This window comes from Phoca vitulina, unplaced genomic scaffold (assembly GCF_004348235.1).
Source record: "Phoca vitulina isolate PV1807 unplaced genomic scaffold, GSC_HSeal_1.0 scaffold40, whole genome shotgun sequence".
Taxonomy (NCBI): Eukaryota; Metazoa; Chordata; class Mammalia; order Carnivora; family Phocidae; genus Phoca; species Phoca vitulina.
In genome coordinates this window covers 3,340,340-3,367,084 of record NW_022589743.1, presented here as the reverse complement: position 1 = coordinate 3,367,084, position 26,745 = coordinate 3,340,340, and the positions used below count along the sequence as shown (strand labels likewise).

General features: G+C 44.1%; 1 protein-coding gene and 1 non-coding gene across 3 annotated transcripts; both read right to left on the bottom strand.

Moving 5' to 3' along the window:
* Positions 1-3,584: 3,584 nt before the first annotated feature.
* Positions 3,585-6,593, bottom strand: ATP5MC1 (ATP synthase membrane subunit c locus 1). Of its 2 annotated transcripts, none has more exons than XM_032429100.1 (5): positions 6,520-6,593; positions 5,917-5,964; positions 5,041-5,118; positions 4,146-4,324; positions 3,585-3,802 (listed from the first exon to the last, which is right to left on the bottom strand). In XM_032429100.1, the coding sequence occupies exons 2-5, from the start codon at positions 5,953-5,955 to the stop codon at positions 3,688-3,690; spliced, it is 411 nt and encodes a 136-aa protein (XP_032284991.1). In that variant the 5' UTR covers positions 5,956-5,964; positions 6,520-6,593; the 3' UTR covers positions 3,585-3,687. The 2 variants fall into 2 exon arrangements, with proteins under 2 accessions (XP_032284991.1, XP_032284990.1); XM_032429099.1 differs by having other exon boundaries at positions 6,450-6,546.
* Positions 6,594-7,434: 841 nt separating this feature from the next.
* On the bottom strand, positions 7,435-7,625 carry LOC116647752. Its single transcript, XR_004302364.1, has one exon. It is a non-coding gene; the product is annotated as a U2 spliceosomal RNA (small nuclear RNA).
* Between the last annotated feature and the right edge of the window lie 19,120 nt (positions 7,626-26,745).

Below are 26,745 nucleotides of genomic sequence, written 5' to 3'. Positions count from 1 at the left end.
AACACCTGGCTGCTTTTCTGGCCGCTTGGCTAGAGGGCAAGAGTGTGCCTTCTGGAGCCTCTCCCATGTCCTCTGGGGATGGATGACACAACTAAGCGGTCTTCCTACAGGAATTTGGATCCAAGCCTCTCTCTCCTCCACAGCACTGGACTGCCCTGCATTGAGTCATCTCTTAGTGCAACAAAGTTTGGTAGCACCTTGCTCATGGCAACTAGGCAAGTGTCGTCCCCCAAGGACAGAGGCCAGCAAGTATCCTAGAGTTCAGGTCACTGCTGTGCCCCAACTCTAAAAAGAGAAATCATGAAGATCTTTTTCCCCTTCCCACAGACCCTTCTGTGTCTTTCAGGAGCAGTCCTTCCCCTACATGGCCCAGCCTTTTGTCCTGGGCTCAATGCCAGGGATAGATGAAGAGTTCCCATCCAGGTCATAACTCCTGGACTGAAAGGAAAAATCAGAACTTGGACTGGGGTTTTACAGCTTCTGATTGCAAGTAATAATAGCTATATTAAAGAAAATTTTTAAAAAGATTTAATTTCTTTAAAGTAATCTCCACACCCAACGTGGGGCTCAAACTCACAACCCGAGATCAAGCTGCATGCTCTTCCAACTGAGCCAGCCAGGTACTCCCTTAAAAAATTCAGTAATACACGTGTTATTACATCTCTCTGAATACATTCTCACGTTACATGTATCTCATTAATACCACAATGCATATATTACATGTGTTATCATTATTTGCATATATTTACCTATATTACCTCATTTTGTTGTCCCAACCACTGTGAGTTGTTTTTATCCCCATTTTAGAGATGAGAAATTCGAGTCTCAGGAGAGAGAATTACCCAGTTAGGAAGTGGCAGGGATGGCGTTTACATTCCCCTTTATGCTCTTTGCTACCATGCTGAACTCTTAAGGAGTGGTTACTAAATTGTTTTTGGTCACTACCTCTGAGAGTATAATGAAAACAATGGATCCTCGCCCAAGAATAATACACCTCTGTATCTAGTCATAAGTATTTTGCACTAGCAAGATGGTTCTACCCTCGACTGTAGACCCTAAAGAATCTCAATGGTAATGGACTAACTAGCCTTGTTGGGGGTGGGGCAGCATTCTCCCCTGACTCTCTAGGGTTCCCTAGGCCCAACTACATTCCCAACCTTGCTGATTTGGATTTTAATCCAAATTAAGTCCAGCAATTCCAAGGCTGTTTGGAGCTCATGATCAAGAGAAATTCTTGCCAGCCCCTTGGCAAAAACTAGGTTCCTCGGGGCGCCTGGGTGGCTCAGTCGTTGAGCGTCTGCCTTCGGCTCAGGTCATGATCCCAGGGTCCTGGGATCGAGCCCCGCATCGGGCTCCCTGCTCCGCGGGGAGCCTGCTTCTCCCTCTCCCACTCCCCCTGCTTGTGATCCCTCTCTCGCTGTGTCTCTCTCTGTCAAATAAATAAAATCTTTAAAAAAAACCAAAAAACAAAAAAAACTAGGTTTCTGGAGCTTCACAGGAGGTAAAGGGAATCACCTTCCCTGGAGGCTGCTCCTTGATTTACCATTAGAGGGGAGTGACCCAGCAAGGATGCCAGCCTGACATCCCAAAGGGTACCACATTCCGTTTTCGTAACTTTACTGTTAATCCATTGCTCCCTTGGAGATACCAAGTTCCATTCTTTCTCTTTGGCCCGAGGATTCCTGGGCTCTGCTTCAGGTTCTACCACTGGCTTACTGTGGACAACCCTGAGAATTATTAGGGTAAAGAGGACAAGCAGCAGATTATGGTAGACCAGTAGTTCTAAACTGGAAGTGATTTTTTTTTTTTTTTTTTTTCCCCAGCCAGGAGACATCTGGTGTTTGGCAACTGGTTGTCACAACTCGGGGGTGGGGAGGTGGCTGCCCGCATCCAGTGTGTAGAGGCCAGGGATGCTGCCAAACACCAGACAATGCACAGGACAACCTACCGCAACAATGGATTATCTAGCTCCCGATGTGCCAAGGTTGAAAAATCCTGTGATACAAGACCATGATTGTTGAATGAATGTTAGATGGACTTGGGACTGGAATTGTTGGCCAGCTGTGTGCTATCGGGCACGTCAGTGAACGTGTGTGAAGCTTCCGTGAGTCAGCAGTGATAAGAACACAGATTCCGGAGTTTGAATTCCAGCTTTACTGATCCGCTGTGTGACCTTCATAGGTTGCCTCACCTCTCTGAGCCTCTTTTTCCTTGCCTATAAAATGACTTATTTCATAGGGATGTTGGAAGCTATTCACAGAAAATGCTTAGCACTGTGCCTGACCCACAAGTGCTCAAGTGTTAGCTGAGGTTACCACCACACTGGCTTCCTTGCTTTTCGTCACCTACAGCACATAGTTTTTGTACCCACATATTCAATTTGTGACACTGTTCAAGGTTTCCACTCTCTTAATGCCCGAAACTCCTTAAGGGCAGGATCTTAGATTTCTTTGCCTTCCCCAAGACTACTAGGAGGATTCTTGGCACCTAAATACTTGCAGACTGCCCTTACGTTGCATGTAAATTCAATCCATTCTTATTAAGTCACAGTTTTTGGTGTTTTAACCCTCTTTGCTAGCTGCCCTTCAGCTGGATAGGAATATTCTTAGTTTCACGAGGTATAAGGTTTTCACAAAATGGGTCCCACTTTTACTCCTTTTGAAACCATCCAATTTGAGACAGATTGTGTTAACCAGCACCTCTGTGTTCATTTTGTCATGGTTTGCTGGTGCTAGGGCTTAGAGAAGCAGCGGCTGTGGATGTATCAGCCTAGCGCTCTCTTCCCTGGGTTACCAGTTGCACGTCAGCCAAGTTGGGGAAGGCTGCTGCGCACAGACCGAGACCACAAGGAAGATGCTGTGCAAGGCTCTCTACGCAATTCACTAGTTGGTTCAACCAAAAAAACCTCACCCTTTTTATCCCTAGCAAGGCTAAGATTGTAAATTCTCCAAGAACAGGAACTGTACCTCATCTGCTTTATTCTAGAACATTTAGACACTCTAAAAAAGTGTCTTTCATTCTTTCATCTAAGAAAGAAAATGACACAAGAGGGGCTAAATGCAGGCAGATGAAGGCCCACCTCCATTTCCAACTGGCTCCATCACTTCTTTGGGACTGTTTCCCTATCTGTGCCACCCTACTCGTGGGCCATCACAGCAGCTAATGGGGCAGGCTGGCCTGAGGTGGAATCCCCAATTCTCCCACTTCCAGCTCTGTGATGGTGGGCAAGTTATTTTGCTGCCCTAAGCCTTGGTCTCCTCATTTGCAAAATGGGTATAAACCATTGTACTCCTAGTTCATAAGGTTGTTGAAATAAATGTAAAACAGAGCTTGGTGCAAATTAAGCCCCTTAAGAATGGCACATTATTATTCTATTAAATTCTAAGGGGAAAAAAGCACCAATTATCATTACTTAGACAAATCCTTGCTCCCTCTGGGAAATAAAGGGAGCCCTCCATGTTCTCAGTGCTACTTCCCAGCCCCAAGGAGCTCCAAACCATGGCTGACCCATTCCCACTTCCCTTGTCCCACCTTTCCACCAAGGCCCTCCGCAGGGGCAAAGGACAGAGGCGCAGGCATATGGGTTTAGAGAAACGTTGTGTTTAATGGTAAAGCTTAGCACACTCCAGCACCAGGCATGGCCTGAAGTCGAAGCAGCAGGGACGGGTAGGTGACCCTCATGGAACCTCACATGGCGAAGAGGATGAGGAAGGCAACCATCAAACAGAAGAGCCCCATGGCCTCAGACAGGGCAAAGCCCAGAATGGCATAGGAGAAGAGCTGCTGCTTGAGAGACGGGTTCCTGCCAGGGACAGAGATCGATGCCAGCCGAGGGAAAGGAAGGGGTGAGGGAATGGGTGGTGGAGGACACAGGTAGGTTGTCAGTGGTGGGCATGGGGGGACTGCTGAAACTGGGAGAGGGCCTAACCTACATTTATCCTGGGGATTTAGACAGGTAAGCAGAGTACCAACATGGTAAGTCTAAGTGAGCCAGGTTGGATACATATTTAAATGATTCAGGGATCACGGGAGAAAACAAGAGGTCAATGAAATCAACCCCAAGCTAGTGGGAGCTCCTGCTGAGGCTTCTCCCAAATGGGGTGGAATTTATGGTAGGAGATACTCTAGGCCACCCCCAAACTTACCTGGCATAGCCAATGATCAAGCTGCCAAACACTGTTCCAATGCCAGCCCCTGAACCAGCCACACCAACTGTGGCAGCCCCAGCGCCGATGAACTTGGCTGCTGTGTCAATGTCCCGGGAGACAACACTGGTCTGGAACGCCCGCCGGGCCACCTGGAGCGGGGAGCTGCTATAGGATGGCTGGAAAGGCAAGTAGGGAAGGAGAGGTAGTGAGCCATAACGACAGGTGGCTGACTCCCATTCCCTCGCCCGATCCACCTGGGCTCCGAAACCATTGGCAAATTGCCTGGCAGGTAGAGAATGCTCAGATTGCAGACAAGGCTGGGAATTAGTCCTCGGCCCATTTTCCGACAGGGCCAGGGAAATTTTGTGCGTTAGGGAAACCTCACTTTTGCAAACTTCTCACCTACAATGTTCACCTTGGGGTACTTAGAGCTATTAAAGCACGATAGATTCTCTAACTGTCCTCCCACTCTGGCCTACAGGTCACTATCTTGAAGAACCTCTCCCTGGGGAAATGAATTAATTAATTTTTAAGATTTTTATTTTTAAGTAATAAATACACCCGATGTGGGGCTCGAGCTTACAACTCCGTGATCAAGAGTTGCATGCTCGGGGCGCCTGGGTGGCTCAGTCGTTAAGCGTCTGCCTTCGGCTCGGGTCATGATCCCAGGGTCCTGGGATCGAGTCCCATATCGGGCTCCCTGCTCGGCGGGGAGCCTGCTTCTCCCTCTCCCACTCCCCCTGCTTGTGTTCCTGCTCTCGCTATTCTGTCTGTCAAATAAATAAATAAAATCTTTAAAAAAAAAAAAAAAAAAAAGAGAGTTGCATGCTCTACGGACTGAGCCAGCCAGGTGCCCCTGGGGAAATTTATAGGAGGGCCCACATTCCTTTACCTGTTTAGCTGGGATCTCTGGCCTACTCAAGAGGGAGGCAGACACAGGCCTGATCAGATCCCTGGTACAACAGCGGATCTGTCAAATCAGAAAGATACATTCCTCCAAATCAAGCAAGGGAAACAGGATAAACCTAGATGCTGAACTTTTATCAAAAATGACAAGATTATAAACAGAAAAAAAGCCCACGTGTTTCAAGGTCAATTAATGCATTCCTGTTTCTACCAGATAAGCCTGCACAAGAGACAGGCGTCCAAGACCCAGGTGTAGTTAGCAGTGGCAACTTTCCCATTTAAACCCAGGTACCAAAGTTCATTTCTAGGGGCACAGCCCTTACCAGTATCCCAGAATGGAAGAACTCACACTAACACCAAACCGGGTACAGGAAGGGTTTGTACCCAGATCACCCAAAGAATCAGAAGAGGGAAATATTATTTTGTTAGCGTGTACTCACTGGTACACACCCTGAATGGACTGGGCCAGTAAGCCTGGTGAGGCTCCTCGAACAACCATCTAAGCAGAGGCCCCTGTAACCTGGCTTTCTTGAAACATGTCAACATAATGCAGTGATTCTCAAACATGGCTGAACATGGGAATCACCTGGAGAGCTCCAGCCAAGCTTGAGAATGACTACTTCAGTGGGCTGTCTGGCTACGGCCAAGCCAGACTCGTGTAAAGATCCTATCCCAACTCTGACCACATTCCAAAGCCAAGAAAGCTTGGTTTCCTGGTCTAAATAAACAGGGGGTAACTGCATCACTACAGCCTCCCCAAAGAGCCTACAGCACCTGGATGCCAAGCTCCTCTGAGTTCATTCATTAAACATCGACAGCTCCCACATCTGGCACTACGGATCACCCCGGAGCCGCAGCTTACCAGAGCCGGAGAGATGAGTAGTGCCCCGGTGGTCTGCATTTTCTCAGTCTGCAGAGGGAAAAAAAGATTCACTCACAGCCTAGTCGTTTGCTTATAGTGGCGACCTTCGGTCGTCCCCTTCACCCCGCCCGCCCTCCCTGGACCAGGTTCTTCCTTGCACCGTGCCCCAGCTGAGGAGGGCATTAGAGGTCAGAGGGACAGCGCGAAAGGGTCTGCAAAGAAAGGTCACGGAGATCTTCAGTAGAGGAAGGAGGCCCAAACCCCAGGAAGGAAATGTTGCTGAAGAGTATGGTCTCCAGGGAAGACTTTTGGAGGTAGATACTGGGTCGGTGCCGGGCAGAGTCCTAACCATTTTACACAGCTGTCCCCGGCCCGCCTCGGTGGGGACAGTTAATCGCTCATTACCGTTGGTAATTAACATTAATTGTTAAGGATATAGGCACCCATCGCTTCTCCCGGCCCGGAGGACAAATGCCCCTCCACACAGCCCAGCCCACACCCCTGCCCATCGCTGGCTTCCGGCCCCGAGTCACCTGCACTCCCACTGCCCCGCTGCCCCTACTCGGACCACAGCGCTTGCCCAGCTCAAGGTGACTGACTCACCTCCCGGCTTTAGCTCTAGGTCTCAGCGCTCAGCTCCCCCACCCACGTGTCCCGGGATCCCCCCACTCTCATTGGCCGCAATCCCCTCGAATCCTCATTGGCTAACGTCCTCAAGTCCTCCTTTCTTATTGGCTTTCCGCAGCTTCTTCCTCTCTCTCCACAGGAGCTTCGTGGCAGTTCCCGCCTCCATACGGGTGAAGGCGGGGTTTTCGTCCGAGATCTGGCTTCCGATTGGTCAATCCCTGAAATGCTCAACCATAGAGTCGGCGGGACTCAGAGGTTCCAGAACCTCCCGCACAAAATGGCGGCCAAGGTGGAAGCTGCAGAAAAAGGCGTAGGAGAGATGACCGGACGCCTTACGCAGACAGACACATGACCCTGGACCTGCGCCTTCATTCGGGCGCGTGGGCCTTCAGGCACGTTGTATGTCGGGATTTGTAGTCGGGTCGAAGGCCCCAAGGACGGCTGAGATCCCGCGAGACGTTCCTCCCGAGGCCGGGAGAGCCAACGCCTTTGCAGCAATTCGCGCCCTCGTGATTCGTGAAAGCCTTCCTTCCGCCTTGGCGAATAAAGGCCGCCCGCTGGCCTTAAAAGTTAACTAGTGGGCGAGCGCGGCTTTGTGGTTGCCGACCGGAGTTCAGCAGCCCTGGACTACCAGCCAGATTTTTTTTCTTTTGTATTGTAAAAAACAAATTCTAAGGATAAAACACTTAATACTCCTGTAGAATAACGAGCAAAGGGTAGGAACAGGCAGTCCGCTAAAGAAATAGAAATTAAAGGAAATAATACTTAACTTCGCTGATCAAAGAATAGAAATTTAAGCGTATCATTTGGCATTTATCAAAAGAGCAGTTCTTTTTTTTTTTTCTTTCCATTTACCCCCCCCTTTTCTTTTGGGCAACCTCTATTCCCCTGTGGGGGTGCACTGTTCCTGGAAGTACTGCAATACCAGGTCTATGCGTGAAGTGGATGGAGCCAGGTCCTATTCTATCTCCTAGTTCCAAAAATCCATTTAATATATTGTCCTCGGGTAGAGGACATATCAGATATTAAACTAATAGGAACGCATACTACACTTGATCTTAGCTAAAAGGCCTAAAAGCGATCAGAATTTTTTTTTAATTTTATTTATTTATTTGAGAGAGAGAGTGAGACAGAGAGAGCATGAGAGGGGGGAGGGTCAGAGGGAGAAGCAGACTCCCCGCTGAGCAGGGAGCCGGAGGCGGGACTCGATCCCGGGACTCCAGGATCATGACCTGAGCTGAGGGCAGTCGCTTAACCAACTGAGCCACCCAGGCACCCAGAATTCTTTTTATTAGTATCAGCCAGGCACTATCCTATACTATTGCTGGTGAAAGTATGTGTTAGGAAACCTTTCCAGAAAACAATGTGGGTTGGAAGAAAATAAAATATTAATAGTTAATTCTGGGTAGTGTAGTAAGGTTGATTTATATTTTTAAGAGTCTATAATAGAAAAAAATTAAAAATTATACTAATCTGGAAGGTTAGACCTCTAGACTCTTAGAAAAAATATTTTAAGATGGAGATGTATTTAGCTTGCCAGCCTGGTATAATGGAAGGAGTGTGCAGTTTTGAGATAACACAGACTTGAGTTCCTATCTTGGCTCTGCCATGTAACTGGATATGCATTTCTCTGAGATTACCAAATCTCTCTTGGATTTAGTGTTATAAGCTACCATTGGTTGAGGCCTCATCAAATGGCAAGCATTGTATTAAGTTCCTTCAACTCTTATATGATTTAATCTTAGAACAACCCTTTAAGTAGGTATTATTATCCCCATTTTACAGATTACCTCATTTCACAGAACATCTTTCTCCAGTTTGACATATTTGGTTAAGAGGTAAAGTCAGTATTTGAACCCAAGTGTGTCTGGGTCCAAAGCAGAAGCTCTTAACCTAATGGCTATGGAGGTTCTTGGGCCTCCTAAAACTGAGGAACATGTAAAACAGGGTTAATACTACTTGCCTTATAGAAATATGAAATAAAAGAAATGTGAGGCATAGGTCGGTGGCTGGTGAATGTTCTCTTTCTGTTCCTACTCTAAGAAAAGTTATATTTTCGGGATGCCTCGGTGGCTTAGTTGGTTAAGTGTCTGCCCTGGGCTCAGGTCATGACCCCAGGGTCCTGGGATCTAGCCCACATCGGACTCCCTGCTTAGCGGGAAGTCTGCTTCTTCCTTTGCCTGCTGCTGCCCCTGCTTGTGCTCTCTCTATCTCTCTCTCTGTCAAATAAATAAAATCTTAAAAAAAAAAAAAAGAAAAGTTATATTTTCATGTGGATTATCTCTTTGTCTACCTGTATTCATTTTTTTTTTCACATACAGATTTGTCATAAAACTCTACTCCTAGCATACACTCGAAGTTGTCAAGTTTATCCTGTGACCTACTGGAATTCAGGCCGTTCAATGTGAATTTTGGAGTCAAACTAGCAGGTTTCAAGTCCTGGCGCTGCCGCTTACTAGTATGTGATTTGGGCAAGGTTCTTAATCTCTTCAAGACTCAGTCTTCATCTATAAAAGGGAGATACTCCTTTTACAACAGGATTGTTATAAGGAGTAAATGAGATGGTATATGTGGAGGTGGTCTTTAATTATTGAAATAAAAAGTACTAGTAAACCAGGAGTGGGTGTGAAGTCAAAGGTAGTTGGGAAACCTCAAATCTGGACCTGGCATCTTGGGTTAGACTAAACTATCTTGGAGGAGGCCAAAAAACTGTGGGAACTCAGATAATTGCCTTGTAGGCAGGAATGCTATTGACGAAGGTGGCAAAGAGCAAACTTGTGGATAAGCCAGGAGGGGCCCTCTTTCCAAAGGCATTTCTGACTCTTCAAAATCCTCCTTTCCCACCTAGAGTCTTATCACAAGATCTTCTCTTTCTTCCTTTAAGCCCAGTTCCTCGCTAGAAATTCAATTCAACAAACATTTTTGAGCATAGATGAATAATACCAGTTTCCACCCCAAACAAACTCAAAACTGGCAGGAAAATAATTATGCAAACAAACCATTAAAACTAATAATCTTAGTGGGCACCACAAGAAAACGGCCTACAAAATACAAAGAAGGGAGAGACTAACTTCATTTGGAGAGAACCAAGGAAGTCCTTTTTGAAAAAAAAAAAAAATTCTGGGCTGAGTTTTGAGGATAAATATAAGTTAGCTAGATATGTCAGGGAAGAGGGTGAGAATGGATGAGGCTATTCCAGGCAGAGTGAACAACATGTATAAAAACACAGGAGAGGTGGTGTATCCAATCTTAGACCAGTCAGCCATGGCCAGGACACAGCACAAATGTGACTGTTGACTTCCATTTCTGGCAATATGGCTAAATTAAATATTCTGAAAGTCCTCCTGCCACAACACCTAAAGATGCTACCTAGAGATAAAATATAACAAATATATTTTTAAATGCATGGCCTTGTTTTTGACAGCTAAAATAAAATGTATTCTCTATTATATTAAATTACCAATTTTCCACAGTCCGAAAAAACACCTCCTCTACTAAATGACCCAGCTGGTGATGATATATTCTGGGACAACAATAGTAACAAATATAAAAGGAGGGATTATTTTGGGGGGGGAGAAGGGGAGAGATGACTCATGGTGATAAATGCTAGCTTTTAAATGCATAGCTGGGCTCACAAGAAAGTAAGGAAAGTCCTTAGGGACCCGAAACAAAGAAAGAACATAAAACCAGAGCAGTAAACATGTAATATTAAACTGAAGCAGCCACAGCTGGGAATATGGTGGGATAGAGAAAGGAGTGTCTGTTGCAGGAATTAAGTGGCTTGAGTTTTAATCCTCCATGAGGACAGAAGGGTTTGGGGCCTGTGTGAGAAAGGGAGCTGGAATTGAAATTTCCAGATAAAGCTAAGATCCTCAAAAGGCTACACCCTTTGAAGGGTGGACTTAAAAAAAAAAAAATCCATCCACAGGGAGGCAAGAAGGAAGTTTATCTACCTATTCCTGGCTCTGGGTGAAAAAAATCACACACACAAAACTTTCCTAAGAATTTGTAACTACAGGACGATATTTTATGTTGATTCGGAATCCAAATCTATACCCTGTTGGGCACTTGGCTGGCTCAGTTGGTAGAGCATGCAACTCTTAACCTCAGGGTGGAGAGTTCAAGCCCCATATTGGGTGTAGGGATTACTTAAATAAATAAATAAATAAAACCACATTATAGAAAAAAAATCTATACCCTGTTGTCCAGGAATGTCCAAGATAAGGAATTGGCATTAAAAGTGGTTCTGGATTAGGGATGCCCTTGAGCTGAAACAGTGTAAAACTCCTCCTCTGGACCCATTCAGGATTCCCACAATAACTGAAAAAGTGATCTTTATAAAGAAATAATCCACAATGAGCAAAGATGAGCAAACACAGAGAACAGCAAGAATTTCAGATAACACAATTTTTCAGATGACAATTCAACTATAAAAGAGGCAGTAAGATACAGTGGTTCAAATAGGTTCTAAAGTCAAACTGCCTGGATTCTAGTTCAAATGCTCTACTTACTATTCAGGTGATCTTGGGTAAGTTGCTTAGCTTCTCTGTGCTCCATTTCCTTATACAGGGCTGTTAGGAAAATTAAATGAATTAATATAGAACAGTGCTTGGCACATAGTGTCACTGATGCATTTGTTATTATTTATTATTTTTAAAGATTTTATTTATTTGACAGAGAGAGTGAGAGAGCACAAGCAGGGGGAGTGGCAGAGGGAGAGGAAGAAGCAGGCTCCCCACTGAGCAGAGAGCCTGATGTGGGGCTCGATCCCAGGACCCTGGGATCATGACCTGAGCTGAAGGCAGACACTTAATCGATTGAGCCACCCAGGCACCCCACATTTGCTATTATTTAAAATTGAATAAGTTTACAGTGTTTCTGGGTAGCTCTGTTGGTAAAAGAAACAAGGGAATTAAAATGACATACTAGAAATATCTATTTGACACAAAAGAAAAAATTCACAAGTATGTGGAAATTAAATGATATGCTCCTAGATAGCCAATGGGTCGAAGGAGAATCATGAGGGAAATCAGAAAATATTTTAAGATAAATTAAAATGAAAACATATGTACCAAGCTTTATAGGAGGCAGCTAAAGTTGTGCTTAGGGGTAAATTAATAGCTATTAACACCTATATTGGAAAAGAGGGATGATCTTAAATCAACAACCCACTCTTCTACCTTAAGAAACTAGAGAAAAGGGGCACCTGGGTGGCTCAGTCATTAAGCGGAGAAAACTAAACCCAGAACAAGCAGAAGGAAGGAAATAATAAAGATAACATGAAAATAGGGGTGCCTGGGTGGCTCAGTCGTTAAGCGTCTGCCTTCGGCTCAGGTCATGGTCCCAGGGTCCTGGGATCTAGCCCCGCATCGGGCTCCCTGCTCCACGGGAAGCCTGCTTCTCCCTCTCCCACTCCCCCTGCTTGTGTTCCCTCTTTTGCTGTGTCTCTCTCTGTCAAAAAATAAATAAAATCTTAAAAAAAAAAACAACACATGAAAATAAATGAAATAGAAAATAGATGGTAGAGAAAATCAACAAAACTAAAAGTTGATTCTTTGACAAGATTAACTATGTTTTTTATTTATTTTATTTTATTTTTTAAAAGATTTTATTTATTGAGGGGGGGCACAAGCAGGGGGAGCAGCAGGCATCCCCAAGATTAACTATATTGACAAACCTTTAGGTAGAGTAACCAAGAAAACCAGAAGACTCAAATTACTAAAATTAAGAGTGAAAGAGGAAATATTACAACTGACCTTATAGAAATAAAATGGATTATAAGGGAATACTATGAACAATTACATTCCAACAAATTAGATAACTTAGATGACATGGACAAATTCCTAGAAAGACAAAAACCGTTGAAACTGACTTAAGAAGAAACAGAAAATCTTGGGGCATCTGGCTGGCTCAGTTGGAAGAGCATGGGACTCATGATCTTGGGGTTGTGAGTTTGAGTCCCACACTGGATGTAGAGATTACTTAAATAAATAAAAAGAAACTTTAAAAAAGAAGAAATAGAAAATCTCAACAGATATATAAAAAATAAAGAGATTGAATCAGTAATAGAAAAAACTCCCGAAAAGAAAAGCCCAGGTCCAGATGGCTTTACCCATGAATTCTACCAAACACTTAATGAAGAACTAACATCAGTCCTTTACAAACTCTTAAAAAAATAGAAGAGCATAGGAGATAGCACTTCTCAACTCATTCTATTCCACCTGTAGTACTCTGCTACCAAAACCGGATAATAAGATCACAAGAAAACTACAGGCCAAATATCTTTTATGAATATGGATGCAAGGGCCCTAAGCAAAATACTAGCAAACCAAATCCAGCAACATATAAAAAGGATTATATGCCATTACTGAATGGGATTTATCCCAGGAATGCAAGGTTGGTTTAACATACAAAAACAATTAATGCAATATAGCATATTAATATAATAAAAAGCAAAAATCCCACAACCTTCTCCATAAATACAGAAAAAGCATTGACAAAATGCCACATACTTTCATGATTAAAACACTCAATAAACCAGGAATAGAAGGGAATTTTTGTGGTAAGGATTCAATACAATCCCTATCAAAATCCCAGCTGGCTTCTTTGCAGAAATTGAAGAGCTATGGGGCACCTGAGTGGCTCATTCAGTTAAGCAGCTGCCTTTGGTTCAGGTGATGATCCTGGGGTCCTGGGATCAAGCCCTGCATTGGGCTCCCTGCTTAGTGGGGAGTCTGCGTCTCCCTCTCCCTCTGCTCCTCCCCCTGCTCGTGCTCTCTCTCTCTCGTTCTCGCTCTGCACGCTCTCTCTCTCTCAAATAAATAAAATCTTAAAAAAAAAAAAGACATTGAAGAGCTGATGCTAAAATTCAAATGAAAATTCAAGGCACCCATAACAGCAAAAACCATCTTGAAAAAGAAAGACAAAGTTGGAGAACTCATACCTCCCAATTTCAAAACTTACTGCAAACTACAGTACTCAGGACAGTGGGTACTAGCAGAAGGAGAGATGACAGATCAATGTAAAAGAAGGAAGAGTCCAGAAATAAATCCTTACGTTTATAGTCAACTCATTTGCAACCAGGGTTCTAAGACAGCTCAATGGAAGAAAGAATACTAATGTCAACAAATGGTGCTGGGGAAACTGGATATCCACACGCAGAAGGATAAACCTGGATCCCTACCACACATCACGTACAAAAACTAGTTTAAGACTCATGACAGACCTAAACATAAGAGCTAAAACTATAATACTCTTAGAAGACAAACAGGTATAAATCCTCCTGACCTTGGATTAGGCTATATTTCCTTAGGTCTGACACCAAAAGCACAAGTGACAAAAGAAAAAAATAGATAAATTGGACCTAATTAAACCCTTTTGTGTTTCAAAGGCATCAAGACAGTGAGAAGACAACCCACAAGAGAATTGTTGTAAATCATATATGTAGTAAGGGACTTAAGTCTAAAATATATGAAGAACTCTTATAACTCAGTAAAAAACAAAACAAAACAAACAAACAAAAAAAACCCCAATTTAAAAATAGGCAAAAGGTCTGAAGAGACATTTCCCTTTCAAAAATATACAAATGGCCAGGGGCACCTGGGTGGCTCAGTCAGTTAAGCATCTGCCGTCAGCTCAGGTCATGATCTCAGGGTCCTGGGATCAAGCCCCACGTCGGGGCTCCCGGCTCATGGGGGAGTCTGTTTCTCACTCTCCCTTTTCCTCTGCCCCTCCCCCGACTTGTGCTCTCTCACTCTCTCTCAAGTAAATAAATAAATAAAATCTTTAAAAATATAGATATACAAGTGGTCAATAAGCACATGAAAAGATGATCAGTTATTAGCTATTGGGGAAATTCAAATCAAAACTGCAATGAAAAAGAAAACCTGCAATGAGATACCACTTCACACCCGCTAGGATGGCTATACTCAAAAAAGACAAATAATGGGGCTCCCGGGTGGCTCAGCCATTGGGCGTCTGTCTGCCTTTGGCTCGGGTCATGATCCCAGGGTCCTGGGATCGAGCCCCACATCGGGCTCCCTGCTCAGTGGGAAGCCTGCTTCTCCCTCTCCCACTCCCCCTGCTTGTGTTCCCTCTCTCACTGTGTCTCTGTCTGTCAAATAAATAAAATCTTTAAAAAAAAAAAGACAAATAATAACCAGTGTTGGTGAAAACATGGAGAAATCAGAACACTCATGCACTGCTGGTAGGAATATAAAATAGTGCAGCCACTTTGGAAAATAGTTTGGCAGTATCTGCAAATGTTAAACATAGAATCACCATATAACTTAGCAACTCCATTTTAGGTATATACCCAGAAATGAAAGAGAAATGAAAGTGTATGTCTATAGAAAAGCTTGTACACAAATGTTCATAACAGCTGTATTTATAATAGCCATAAAATGGAAATAACACAAATTTCCATCAACCGATAAATGAATAAACAAAATGTGGCATATCCAAACCATGGAATAATGTTTGGTCATAAAAAAGAATGAAGTACTAATAAATTTTACAACCCAGAAGAATCTTGAAAACATTATGCTTAGTGACAGGGGCCTGATACAAAAAGCCGCATAAGCATCCCTGGGGTTTCTGTTTAAAGTGATGAAATGTTCTGGGGCGCCTGGGTGGCTCAGTCGTTAAGCGTCTGCCTTCGGCTCAGGTCATGATCCCGGGGTCCTGGGATCGAGCCCCGCATCGGGCTCCCTGCTCAGCGGGAAGCCTGCTTCTCCCTCTCCCACTCTCCCTGCTTGTGTTCCCTCTCTCGCTGTGTCTCTCTGTCAAATAAATAAATAAAATCTTAAAAAAAAAAAGTGATGAAATGTTCTAAACTTGACTGCGGTGCTGATTTCACAACACTGTGAATATACTAAAAACCCTTGAATTGTAAATTTCAAATGGGTGACTTATATGTTATGTAAAGTATGAAAACTTTTAGAGATTTAAAACTATATTTTTAAGGGGCGCCTGGGTGGCTCAGTCGTTAAGCGTCTGCCTTCGGCTCAGGTCATGATCCTAGGGTCCTGGGATCGAGCCCCGCATCGGGCTCCCTGCTCAGCGGGAAGCCTGCTTCTCCCTCTCCCACTCCCCCTGCTTGTGTTCCCTCTCTCGCTGTGTCTCTCTGTCAAATAAATAAAAAAAAAAAATCTTAAAAAAAAAAAAACAATAAAACTATATTTTTAAGTTGCACAACCATGTAAATGTACTTAATTCCACTGATTTGTACACTTAAAATGGTTAAAATGGTAAATTTGTTATGTATATTTTACTACAATTAAAAATATATACATGTGGGGCGACTGGGTGGCTCAAATGGTTAAGCGTCTGCCTTCGGCTCAGGTCATGATTCCAGGGTCCTGGGATCAAGCCCCACGTCGGGATCCTGGCTTAGCGGGGAGCCTGCTTCTCCCTCTCCCTCTGCCTCCCCCCTTGCTCATGCTCGCTCTCTCTCTGTATCTCTGTGTCTAAAATGAATAAATAAAATCTTTAAAATATATATATATATATATACATGTATATCCGACATACATACAAACACACACACACTACAGTATGGAGGAAAATATAGCCAAGTGATATGTAGATACTTTTTAATGGCATGTCACAACTCCTAGACAGAGAGAGAGAGAGAGAAACAAAAATCTGAAAGATACACCTATTAACAATGGTTTCTGGGGCGCCTGGGTGGCTCAGTCGTTAAGTGTCTGCCTTCGGCTCAGGTCACGATCCCAGAGTCCTGGGATTGAGCCCCGCATCGGGCTCCCTGCTCAGTGGGGAGCCTGCTTCTCCCTCTCCCTCTGCCCACCCCCTCCTCATGTTCTCTCTCTCTCTCAAATAAATAAATAAAAATCTTTTAAAAAAACAAAACAAAAAGAATGATTTCCTCTGGGTTTTTAGGTTATAAAGTAACAGATGCTTTAATTAATCTATTTTTTACTTTTTTGCATTGTCTAAGTTGTACAGAATAATATATATTACACATTTACTTTGAAAGATCAAATACATAAGTTAATGATAGAAACGTAACTTTTGGGTGAACATAGCATAATGTATAGAGATGTTGAATCACTGTGTTGTACACCTGAAATTAGTGTAACATTGTGTGTCAATTATACTCAAATAAAAAAAATTAAATTTATAGGGGCGCCTGGGTGGCTCAGTTGGTTAAGTGTCTGCCTTCGGCTCAGGTCATGATCCCAGGGTCCTGGGATTGAGCACCCCGCATAGGGCTTCCTGCTCAGTGTGGAGCCTGCTTCTCCCTCTCCCACTCCCCCTGCTTGTGCTTGCACTCTCTCTCTCTCTCTGTGTGAAATAAATAAATAAAACCTTTAAGAAAATTAAATTTATAAATAAATAAATAAATGGCACACAGATTCAGAAAAAAACATACTTTTTGGTTCAAGGTTAAAAAAAAGAATGAGTGTAGATAGAGAAGTTCAAGGAGGGAGCTTTGGGCACCCCAATATTGAGAGGTCAGGGAAATGAGAACCAGCAAAGGAGGCTGAGAAGGAATGGTTAGTGAATTAGAAGGATAATTGAGGCAGAGTGATGTCTTGAAAGTCAAATGGAGAATGTTTTAAGGAGGGAGTGATCAGGGCACCTGGGTGGCTCAGTTGGTTAAGTGTCTGCCTCTGGCTCAGGTCATGATCCCGAAGTCCTGGGATCAAGTCCCATACTAGGCTCTCTGCTCAGCAGGGAGTCTGCTTCTCCCTCACCCTCTGCTGCTCCCCCTGCTTGTGCTCTCTCTCTCTCTCTTGCTCTTTCTCTCTCTCAAAAAAATAGATAAAATCTTAAAAAATAAAAAGAAAGGAAAGGAGGGAGTGATCAACTAGATGAGGTCTAGACTTGACCTCTGAATGTAGAAGCCTAGAGGTCATTGGTGAACTTCATAAGAGAAATTTTGTGGATCCCTGGGTGTGAAAAATGACTGGAGTGAGTTTAAGAACATAGTTATTTGGGGGCACCTAGGTGGTTCAGTCAGTTAAGCACCTACTTTCGGCTCAGGTCATGATCTCAGGGTCCTGGGATCGAGGAGCTGGCCTTAAGACGACTATATTAACATCGCGCACAATATCCTGTAAAGCAAAAAGCACTACTCTAGACCAGAGGATCATATATATATTAATAAAAGGTTCAATTCATAAAGAGACTATAATAGTTCTAAACAGTATGCATCTAAAAATACGCATGTAATGTGAACGCTGACAGAATTATAAGGAGAAATTCAGAAATTCATCAGCATGGTGGGAGATTTAACACATCTCTGTAATAGATCTAGCAGACCAGTAATTAACTAGGGTATAGAAGATTTGAACGGCATAATGAACTACCTTCATTTATTGAATTTACATAGAACTCTGCATTCAGTCATTAGAGAGTATGCATTCTTTTCAAGCACACATGGGACACTTATAAAAATTGACCACTTACTAAGCCGCAAAATAAGCTTCAATAAATACCAAAGAATCAATGTCACACAGACCACATTCTCAGGCCACAATGTAATTAAATAAGAAGTCAAGACATTAAAATCTATGCATTTAGACATTAAAAAAAACCCTTTCAAATATGATTTGGAGTCATACCAAGTATTGAGGGGCTGTATCTGGAAAAGGGTAAGTGAAGAGGCCTAATGAAGCAGACACCTCAAAAGGTCTTCACTATTTTCCAGGCCATGTTGTCTAGTTCATGTGTGCACATGTGTGCAAACACACACACACACATACACACACACACACCTTTCTCCCAATACAGCCCAAGATCAGCCCACTAAGCATGACGTAATCACCTCAAGGACAACTACAACTCATCTTCCCAAAGTTAAAATCATCCACGTCCAGATAATTTCCAGAGGCACCATGATGAGGCGGCCATTCCCCAAGTACATAACCTACGAATGTCTTGTAGTTCAGGCTCAATCTCACCTCCGTATGACTCCACATCACCCTGTCATCTACAGACTAAGCAATAAGTATAACATCCACTTGCCCCACCCTATGCTCATGTAGGGGCCAAGGGCAGGCCACCCCCAAGATGGCCACTTTGGCATGAACATTATTCTGAAGGCAACGGAGACCCTATGAGCTCAATAGAAACTTTTGTCCCTCCCTTAACTGCATAGAAGAATCTAAACTAGAGGGTCTTTCCAGAATAAGGGTTTGCAGAGATGAATATTATCTGAATAACCCATCTATGGCAGGGCACACATTTGTTCACCAAATATTGACCCTTTTCCGCCCTCCTGTGAATTGCATTCCTTCCCTCTGAAGTCCCAGACCCCTACCCCTTCTCCTTAGTTTAGAATGACATGTAGACCTCATTTTGCCTGACTGTCTTTGGAAGTTCCAGGTCTGTGTGGATTCCCCACACCATACACTATTAAATTTGATTTTCTCCTGTTAATCTGTCTCAGGTCAATCTGATTGTTAGCCCAGCTAGAGGGACCCTTGCAGGGGACAGGAGTTCTTGCTCCCTGCTGCTCACGTGGGCTTCCCGCCATGCAGCAAAGCTCTCTGCTGGTGCAAAGTGTCAGGACAGACTCATGGACACTTGTTCCTTTGTGCAGGTGTAGTGCCAAGTCCTTTTGGAGCACCTGGGTTTATTGTATTTCATTTTATCCACAGCTTACACCTTCATCAGTCATTATCTTTGCACAAACTTCTTCCAAGTTCCAGCCCAGTTCCTCCCTCTCTCATGATTTAAAAAATGTCAGATGAGGGGCACCTGGGTGGCTCAGTCGGTTAAGCATCTGCCTTTGGCTTGGGTCATGATTTCAGGGTCTTGGGATTGAGCCCCACATCGGGCTTCTTGCTCAGCAGGGAGCCTGTTTCTCCCTCTCCCTCTGCTTGCTGCTCCCCCTGCTTGTGCTCTCTCTTTCTGTGTCAAATAAATAAATAAAATAATGTAAAATAATAAAAAATGTCAGATGGTACAATCTATGGAGTTTTGCAACTCCAGCATGTTGCTGATCAAGATCCATTCATCTATTTTTTTTGAAAAATTTTTATTGTGTTAAAATACACATAACAGGGGCGCCTCGGTGGCTCAGGTGGTTAAGCATCTGCCTTCAGCTCAGGTCATGATATCCAGGTCCTGGGATCAAGCCCCACGTTGGGCTCAGCGGAGAGTCTGCTTCTCCCTCTCCCTCTGCCTCTCCTCTTGCTCATGTTCTCTCTCTCTCTCTCTGTCTCAATGAATAAATAAAAATCTTAAAAAAAATACACATAACATAAAATTTACCATCTTAGCCATTTTTAATCCACTCTCTTCCTCCATCTTAACCATTTTTTTAAAAGATTTATTTATTTTAGAGAGAGAAAGAGAGAGAGAGAGAGCACATGTGAGCGGGGGGAGGGGCAGAGGAAGAGGAAATTTTAAGCAGACTCCGCACTGATTGAGGAGCCTGATGTGGGGCTTAATCCCACAATGCTGAGATCAGGACCTGAGCCAATACAAAGAGCCAGATGCTTAACCAACTGAGCCACCCAGGCGCACCTCCACCTTAACCATTTTTAAGTGTACAGTTCAAGGGTATTAAATACATTCACATTGTTGTGCGACCATCACTGGTGTTCATCTAATTTTCTTGAATTCTTCCTGACACAAAATATTCCTAAACATCCATGCTCACATTAACGTCAATTATAAGGTACATTTCCCTCTGTATTACCGACCATAACAAAATTCCAATTTTAGTTCTGATGAGAAGAAGTACCTACCATTAATCATTACTCATATACAGTAGTGGGAAAGAAAAAAAGAAAAAAAAAGACAATCATAATACCTACCCTTAAGCAAAGGGTTTAGTGGGAAGGCTCTAGGAAAGCACGGTACTTGGTCATTGGTCTAGAAGCTATGCTGTATCTTGCTGAACAAGTCCACACAGGTAAATGACAGAACCAGCAAATCTCACGGGTGCCGTTCGTGTAACTAACTCTCTGGGCTGTGGGGTGAATTCCTCGGTGCCTAGGATCTACCGGCTTGGAGGACTGCTCGTGTATAACTGACATCCTTCAAGGTTGTCCCAAAGAATCCCAGTGGGTGGGGTCTGCTACAGGGAGTGGTGAGGATTGTGCCATTCATTTCCTACTATTGCTGGTGCCCTTTTTTTTTTTTTTTTTGTAGGTGTATATGTATGTGTTTATTTATTTTTTTAAATTTTTTATTGTTATGTTAATCACCATACATTACATCATTAGTTTTTGATGTAGTGTTCCACGATTCATTGTTTGTGCATAACACCCAGTGCTCCATGCAGAACGTGCCCTCTTTAATACCCATCACCAGGCTAACCCATCCTCCCCCCCTCCCCTCTAGAACCCTCAGTTTGTTTTTCAGAGTCCATCATCTCTCATGGTTCGTCTCCCCCTCCGATTTCCCCCCCTTCATTCTTCCCCTCCTGCTATCTTCTTTTTTTTTTCTTAACATATATTGCATTATTAGTTTCATAGGTACAGATCTGAGATTCAACAGTCTTGCACAATTCACAGCGCTTACCAGAGCACATACCCTCCCCAGTGTCTATCACCCAGTCACCCCATCCCTCCCACCCCACCCCCCACTCCAGCAACCCTCAGTTTGTTTCCTGAGATTAAGAATTCCTCATATCAGCGAGGTCATATGATACATGTCTTTCTCTGATTGACTTATTTCGCTCAGCATAATACCCTCCAGTTCCATCCACGTTGTTGCAAATGGCAAGATCTCATTCCTTTTGATGGCTGCATATTATTCCATTGTATATATATATACCACATCTTCTTTATCCATTCATCTGTCGATGGACATCTTGGCTCTTTCCACAGTTTGGCTATTGTGGACATTGCTGCTATAAACATCGGGGTGCACATACCCTTTCTGATCCCTACTTTTGTATCTTTGGGGTAAATGCTGGTGCCCTTTTTATGTGCCTTGGGACGGAGTCTTCCAGCAACATCGGTTAAAGAAAATCTCAGGCTTCTGCTTGCCAGCATTATATATTTTTTTTTCTGGTGCTACAATTCCCATAAAACCTTGCTGGCCTGAGCATTTTATTTGGGGGGGGTTTCTCTACTATAAAGCCCAAACCAGAAATCTTACCTTTCTTTGATAATCCCCAGGCCTGGTAGGGTCAGAACCTGGCTTGGCTAGGGTGCTCTGCTCATCTATACCAATTCCTCTTCAGTTAAGGGTCTTAGCCCCCAGGGTACGAATGGTGCCTAATGAGGGGTGGAAGTGTCTAAAGGGAGCATTTCTCCGTTAATCAGCCCAGAAGGTTAATTAACCTGCACTTTCGCATTCCACAGCTGTCCTAGGTCTTTTAAAAGGGAGGCAATTTCACATTTGTCCAGCAGAGGGGGCTCAATGGAAGATACTTTGGAGAGACTCTGAAGTTTGGTTTTGGGGGTTTTGTTTCTGTTTTTTAAACAAAGCTGGTTTCTCTGACACCCTACATTCCGTCCCAGGAAACCATGCTGGTTCTGCCTCCAGACTATATCCAGGTTCTGGCCACTTCTCCACACCTCCCGGGCTACTGCTCTGGACCCAGCCCTTTCCAGTTTCTCATCTGGATCATTGCAGAGAATGCCTAACACTTGTTCTGCTTTTCCTTGCATCCTTATCATCTCTCCTCCTCCCACCCAGCAGCCAGAGATCCTTTTAAGATGTACATACATTATGTCACTCCTCTGCTCAAAATCCTGCAATGGCTTCCCATTTCTTTAAGAACGAAAGCTAAAGTCCTAAAGCCCATCCCACTTGGTCCCCCAATGCCTGCCTGACAGCTTCTACACCTCACCCCCAATGCTCCCCTCCTGTTGCTTGAACACCCAGGCATGTTCCTGCTCTTCCCCTTTATGTCCATGGAGCTCACGCCTTGTTTTTCGTTTTTGTTTTTTTATGTCTTCGCGCAAAGCTTGCCTTTTCCATGAATCTTGCCCTGACCTACCTATTTAAAATTGCAACCACCACCTCCCACTCTCCCCAAACTCCTTCTCTAGCTCTATTATTTCCTTTATAGTACTTAGCACCTTAAAAAAAAAAATTATTTATTTATTTGAGGGAGAGGCGGGGGAAGGGGCAGAGGGAGAAAGAATTCCAAGCAGACTCCCCACTGAGTGCAGAGCCCAAGCCCAGGACCCTGAGATCATGACCTGAGCCAAAATCCAGAGTCTGAGCCGCCCGGGCACCCCTTAGCACCTTCTAACATACTGCTCTATTCTGACGATAACAAATGTAATTGTTTGTTATGTTTACTGTTTATCATCTTTCACCCTCCTACAGTTTGAGCTCCTCAAGGACAGGGATCTTTGCCTGTTTTGTTCACTGTGCTGTTCAAAGGAAAACCAACAGGCCCAGAATGGCATTACTTGGGCCAGACAAATCACCAAACTTAATCTAATTGCAGCTTCAACCTCCCCCAGAAAGGTCAGTCGGGAATTTTCTGATAGGCACCAATGACGTCATGTGTGCCTAGGTCTTCTCCATCTCCCAAAGGAAGATGAGGCAATCTGCATTAAGACCCTCTGCCCTTCCCACTAAGGGAAAGTACCTTGCCTGGAACCATCTTTTCTTTTCTTTTGCTTATACCTTTCTCCCCCAACCCTCCTTCCTATAAAAACCTTCCATTTTGTACAACTCCTTGAAGTGGCTTTTCCTGGCTAGATGGGATGCTGCCACAATTATGAATCACTAAATAAAGCCAATTAGATCTTCCAATTTACTTGGCTGATTTTTTTTTTTTTTTAAAGATTTTATTTATTTGACAGAGAGAGCACAAGCAGAGGGAGAAGCAGGCTCCCTGCTGAGCAAGGAGCCCAATGTGGGACTCGATCCCAGGACCCTCGGATCATGACCTGAGCCGAAGGCAGACGCTTAACCGACTGAGCTACCCAGGCGTCCCCGATTTTGTTTTTTAACAGTGCTTAGAACAGTACCTGGCCCAGACTAGGTGCTCAATGAATATGTGTGGAGTGGATCCATCAATACCCTCATTCCCACAGCTAAGATCTTACAGTTTTCTAATCAATGCTCTAACTTCATCTTGGGTGTGGAGGCAGCATAGAGAATCTGCAATTTAAGGCTCATTTTTTTTTAAGTTTATTTATTTATTTTTAGTAATCTCTACACCCAACATGGGCCTTGAACTCATGACCCAAAGATCAAGAGTTGCAGATGCTTCTCAAGGCTAATTCTTGATCCAGATTGCAACAATCACAGTTAGGCTGCCCTGGGTTTTACCATCTTCTGTCAATGGGGTCATTGCTGGGTAACAGATTGTCTTTGGCTGCACCCTACAGAAGCCCGTAGCAATGACCCACACACCCTGTTTGCTGTAAAGTCACCTGAAGCCTCAGTCTCAGAGGATACGTGAACTGAGCACATAAGACATCAGGGAAGCACTTAACCACCCACTTCACTACCCCATGTCAAGGACTGCCACCTCCCTTTCTGTGGTCATGTACCCTCCTTGCACCCATCCCCCCACCCAGCCGAGTCCACAGTTTCTCCCAGGCTTTATTATGTGAACCCTCCTCTGGATGCTCATGTCTGTATCATTTAGGACTCCTTGGTCACAAGTAACAGACTCCAAGGCAATTTATTAAAACATTGGAAAGATTTATTATAAAGATACAGGGGTGTTTCACAAGGAGCAAAAGTGGGGCCTTACCTTTCATAAAACCCTAAACTTTTCTCCTTATACAATGGGAGCCCAGATGTGACGGAATTACTTTTCTTCCCTCAAGAGTGTTACTTGTTAGAGCACGTTTTTTGGTTTGATGGCCTTACCAATTATCATGTCTTCCTCTTCTTCCTTCTTAATCGTCCACCCGTTTGGGCCAGGTGTTCTTTCTCCACGGTGGTGTGTCAGACTCCATCCCAAGCCTGGGGGCAGAACTTGAAGTGAATCGGGGCAGCTCCACTACCCTGGTTGTTGACTAGTTTAGTAACGGGCAAGTATTGGGTTCACTAGAGCAGAGCCTGAGGCAGGGATGCTTGCAAAAGTGATTGATGGACAGATCGCCCTCAGGAAATGAGGGAAGCAGGGAAAAGGGAAGCGAGGATGTGGTCTCATTTGGAGATTAGCTTCAATCTGAGTACATGGGGGGCTTTGGGGTGTGAAATGCACCACAGAGTTGCTCCCATCTGGGAACCAGGGGCCAACCTTTTGCACCTCCTTCCTCTCCTGGCTACAGGCCCCCCTGAGAAGGGGCAGTGGGGGTGGTGGTCGAAGCTCCGTAGCAAGGTGGCTTTGGTCACAGCTGCAAGACTTTGGAGTTACAGACAGCTGTGAGTCTTAGTGGTTAACCCTCAGCAAGATCCCCAGCCCAGCAAAGGGGATTTGAGTGACACAGCAATGGCATCTGCTATAGGATGGGGACTAGGGTGACCCACCACCTCAGTATTCCTGGGACTGTCTTTGTTTTATTCTGAAAGTCCCACATCTCAGACAATCTCTCAGTCCCAGGCAAACCAGGATGGTTGGTCCCTCTACATGGAACCCAAGTTTGGCCAATGATCTGTAGGGGACGTCTGCCAGGGGGTTTCTGAGAAAGAGATACAAAATGGATAAACGATTCCTTTTCTTACTCTGGATGTTGTTGCCTGGATTTATACCTGGAACTGTTGCATTTGCCTGGCAGCCGAGAGAGTCTTCAGGTAGAGTTGACAACCAGGAAGGAATGATTAATAGTTACTCCACCTAGAAATCTGGGGTGGAGGGTGAACTGAGGCCTTCTAGGTAATCTCAACAGTAGAACACTGTCAAATGGTGCACCTGTCTTCCCTTCACGAAACACACAATGGGAAACAGTAAATGAAGGAGCTCAAAAGAGCAATAGTGTGTGGAAAAGCCAGGCAGTAATTTAACCTTACGTGTCCCGATTGTACTGCACAGGGGGAGGGTCTTTCCATCCTAGGACTTAGAAAGGAGGGTGTTTAACATGGACGCTCCCTCTTCCCCAGCTTTCTCTGCGCCCTTCCCCCACCTCCCCCGGCAACTTTTCCCTCTGTAGGGGCTGAGGACAGGCTGCCCCAAGGTGGGTCACTTTGGCATGAAGAATATCCTAAGATGAAGGCAACAGAGATCCTATGAGCTCAAGAGAAACTTTAAAAAAAAAAAAGATTTTATTTATTTATTTGAGAGAGAGAGAGCGACGGCGACAGAGAGAACTTGTGGGGAGGAGAGGGAGAAGCAGGCTTCCCACTGAGCAGGGAGCCTGACACGGGCTCCATCCCAGGACCCTGGGATCATGACCTGAGCCAAAGGCAGATGCTTAACTGACTGAGCCGCCCAGGCGTCCCTCAAGAGAAACTTTTGCCCCTCTCTTAACTGCAAAGAAGAATCTAAACTGGAAGGTCTTTCCAGAATAAGAGTTATTTGCAGAGATGAATATTATCCAAGTAACCCATCTGTATGGCAGGGCACACATTTGTTCACCAAATGTTGACCCTTTTCCACCCTCCTGTGAATTGCATTCTTTTCCTCTGAAGTCCCAGACCCCTACCCCTTCTCCTTAGTTTGGAACGACATATAGACCTCATTTTGCCTGACTGTCTTTGGAAGTTCCATGTCTGTGTGGATTCCCCACTCATACGCTATTAAACTTGATTTTCTCCCATTAATCTGTCTCAAGTAATTTGATTGTTAGCCCAGTTAGAGGGACCCTTGCAGGGGGCAGGAGTTCTTGCTCCCTGACACCTCTTTTTTTTTATCATTAACATACAATGTACTATTTGTTTCAGAGGTACAGGTCTGTGATTCATCAGTCTTACACAATTCACAGGGCTCACCATAGTACATACCCTCGCCAGTGTCCATCACCCATCCCCCCATCCCCCCACCCCCTTCCCCGCCAGCAACCCTCAGTATATTTCCTGAGATTAAGAATCTTTTATGGTTTGTCTCCCTCTGGTTTCATCTTGTTTCATTTTTTTCTCTCTTCCCCTATGATCCTCTGCCTTGTTTCTTAAATTTCACATATCAGTGAGATCATATGATAATTGTCTTTCTCTGATTGACTTATTTCGCTTAGCATAATACCCTCTGGTTCCATCCACGTCATTGCAAATGGCAAGATTTCATTTTTTGATGGCTGCATAATATTCCATCGTGTGTGTGTGTGTGTGTGTGTGTGTGTGTACCACATCTTCTTTATCCATTCATCTGTTGATGGACATCTGGGCTCTTTCCATAGTTGGGCTATTGTGGACATTGCTGCC

Coding starts and splice junctions, on each gene's coding strand:
- ATP5MC1 (XM_032429100.1), bottom strand. CDS start 5,955: ATGCAGACCACCGGGGCACTACTCATCTCTCCGGCTCTG. Junction 5,119..5,916: donor TACTCATCTCTCCGGCTCTG/GTAAGCTGCGGC, acceptor CTGATTTGACAG/ATCCGCTGTTGTACCAGGGA. Junction 3,803..4,145: donor TTGATCATTGGCTATGCCAG/GTAAGTTTGGGG, acceptor TGTCCCTGGCAG/GAACCCGTCTCTCAAGCAGC.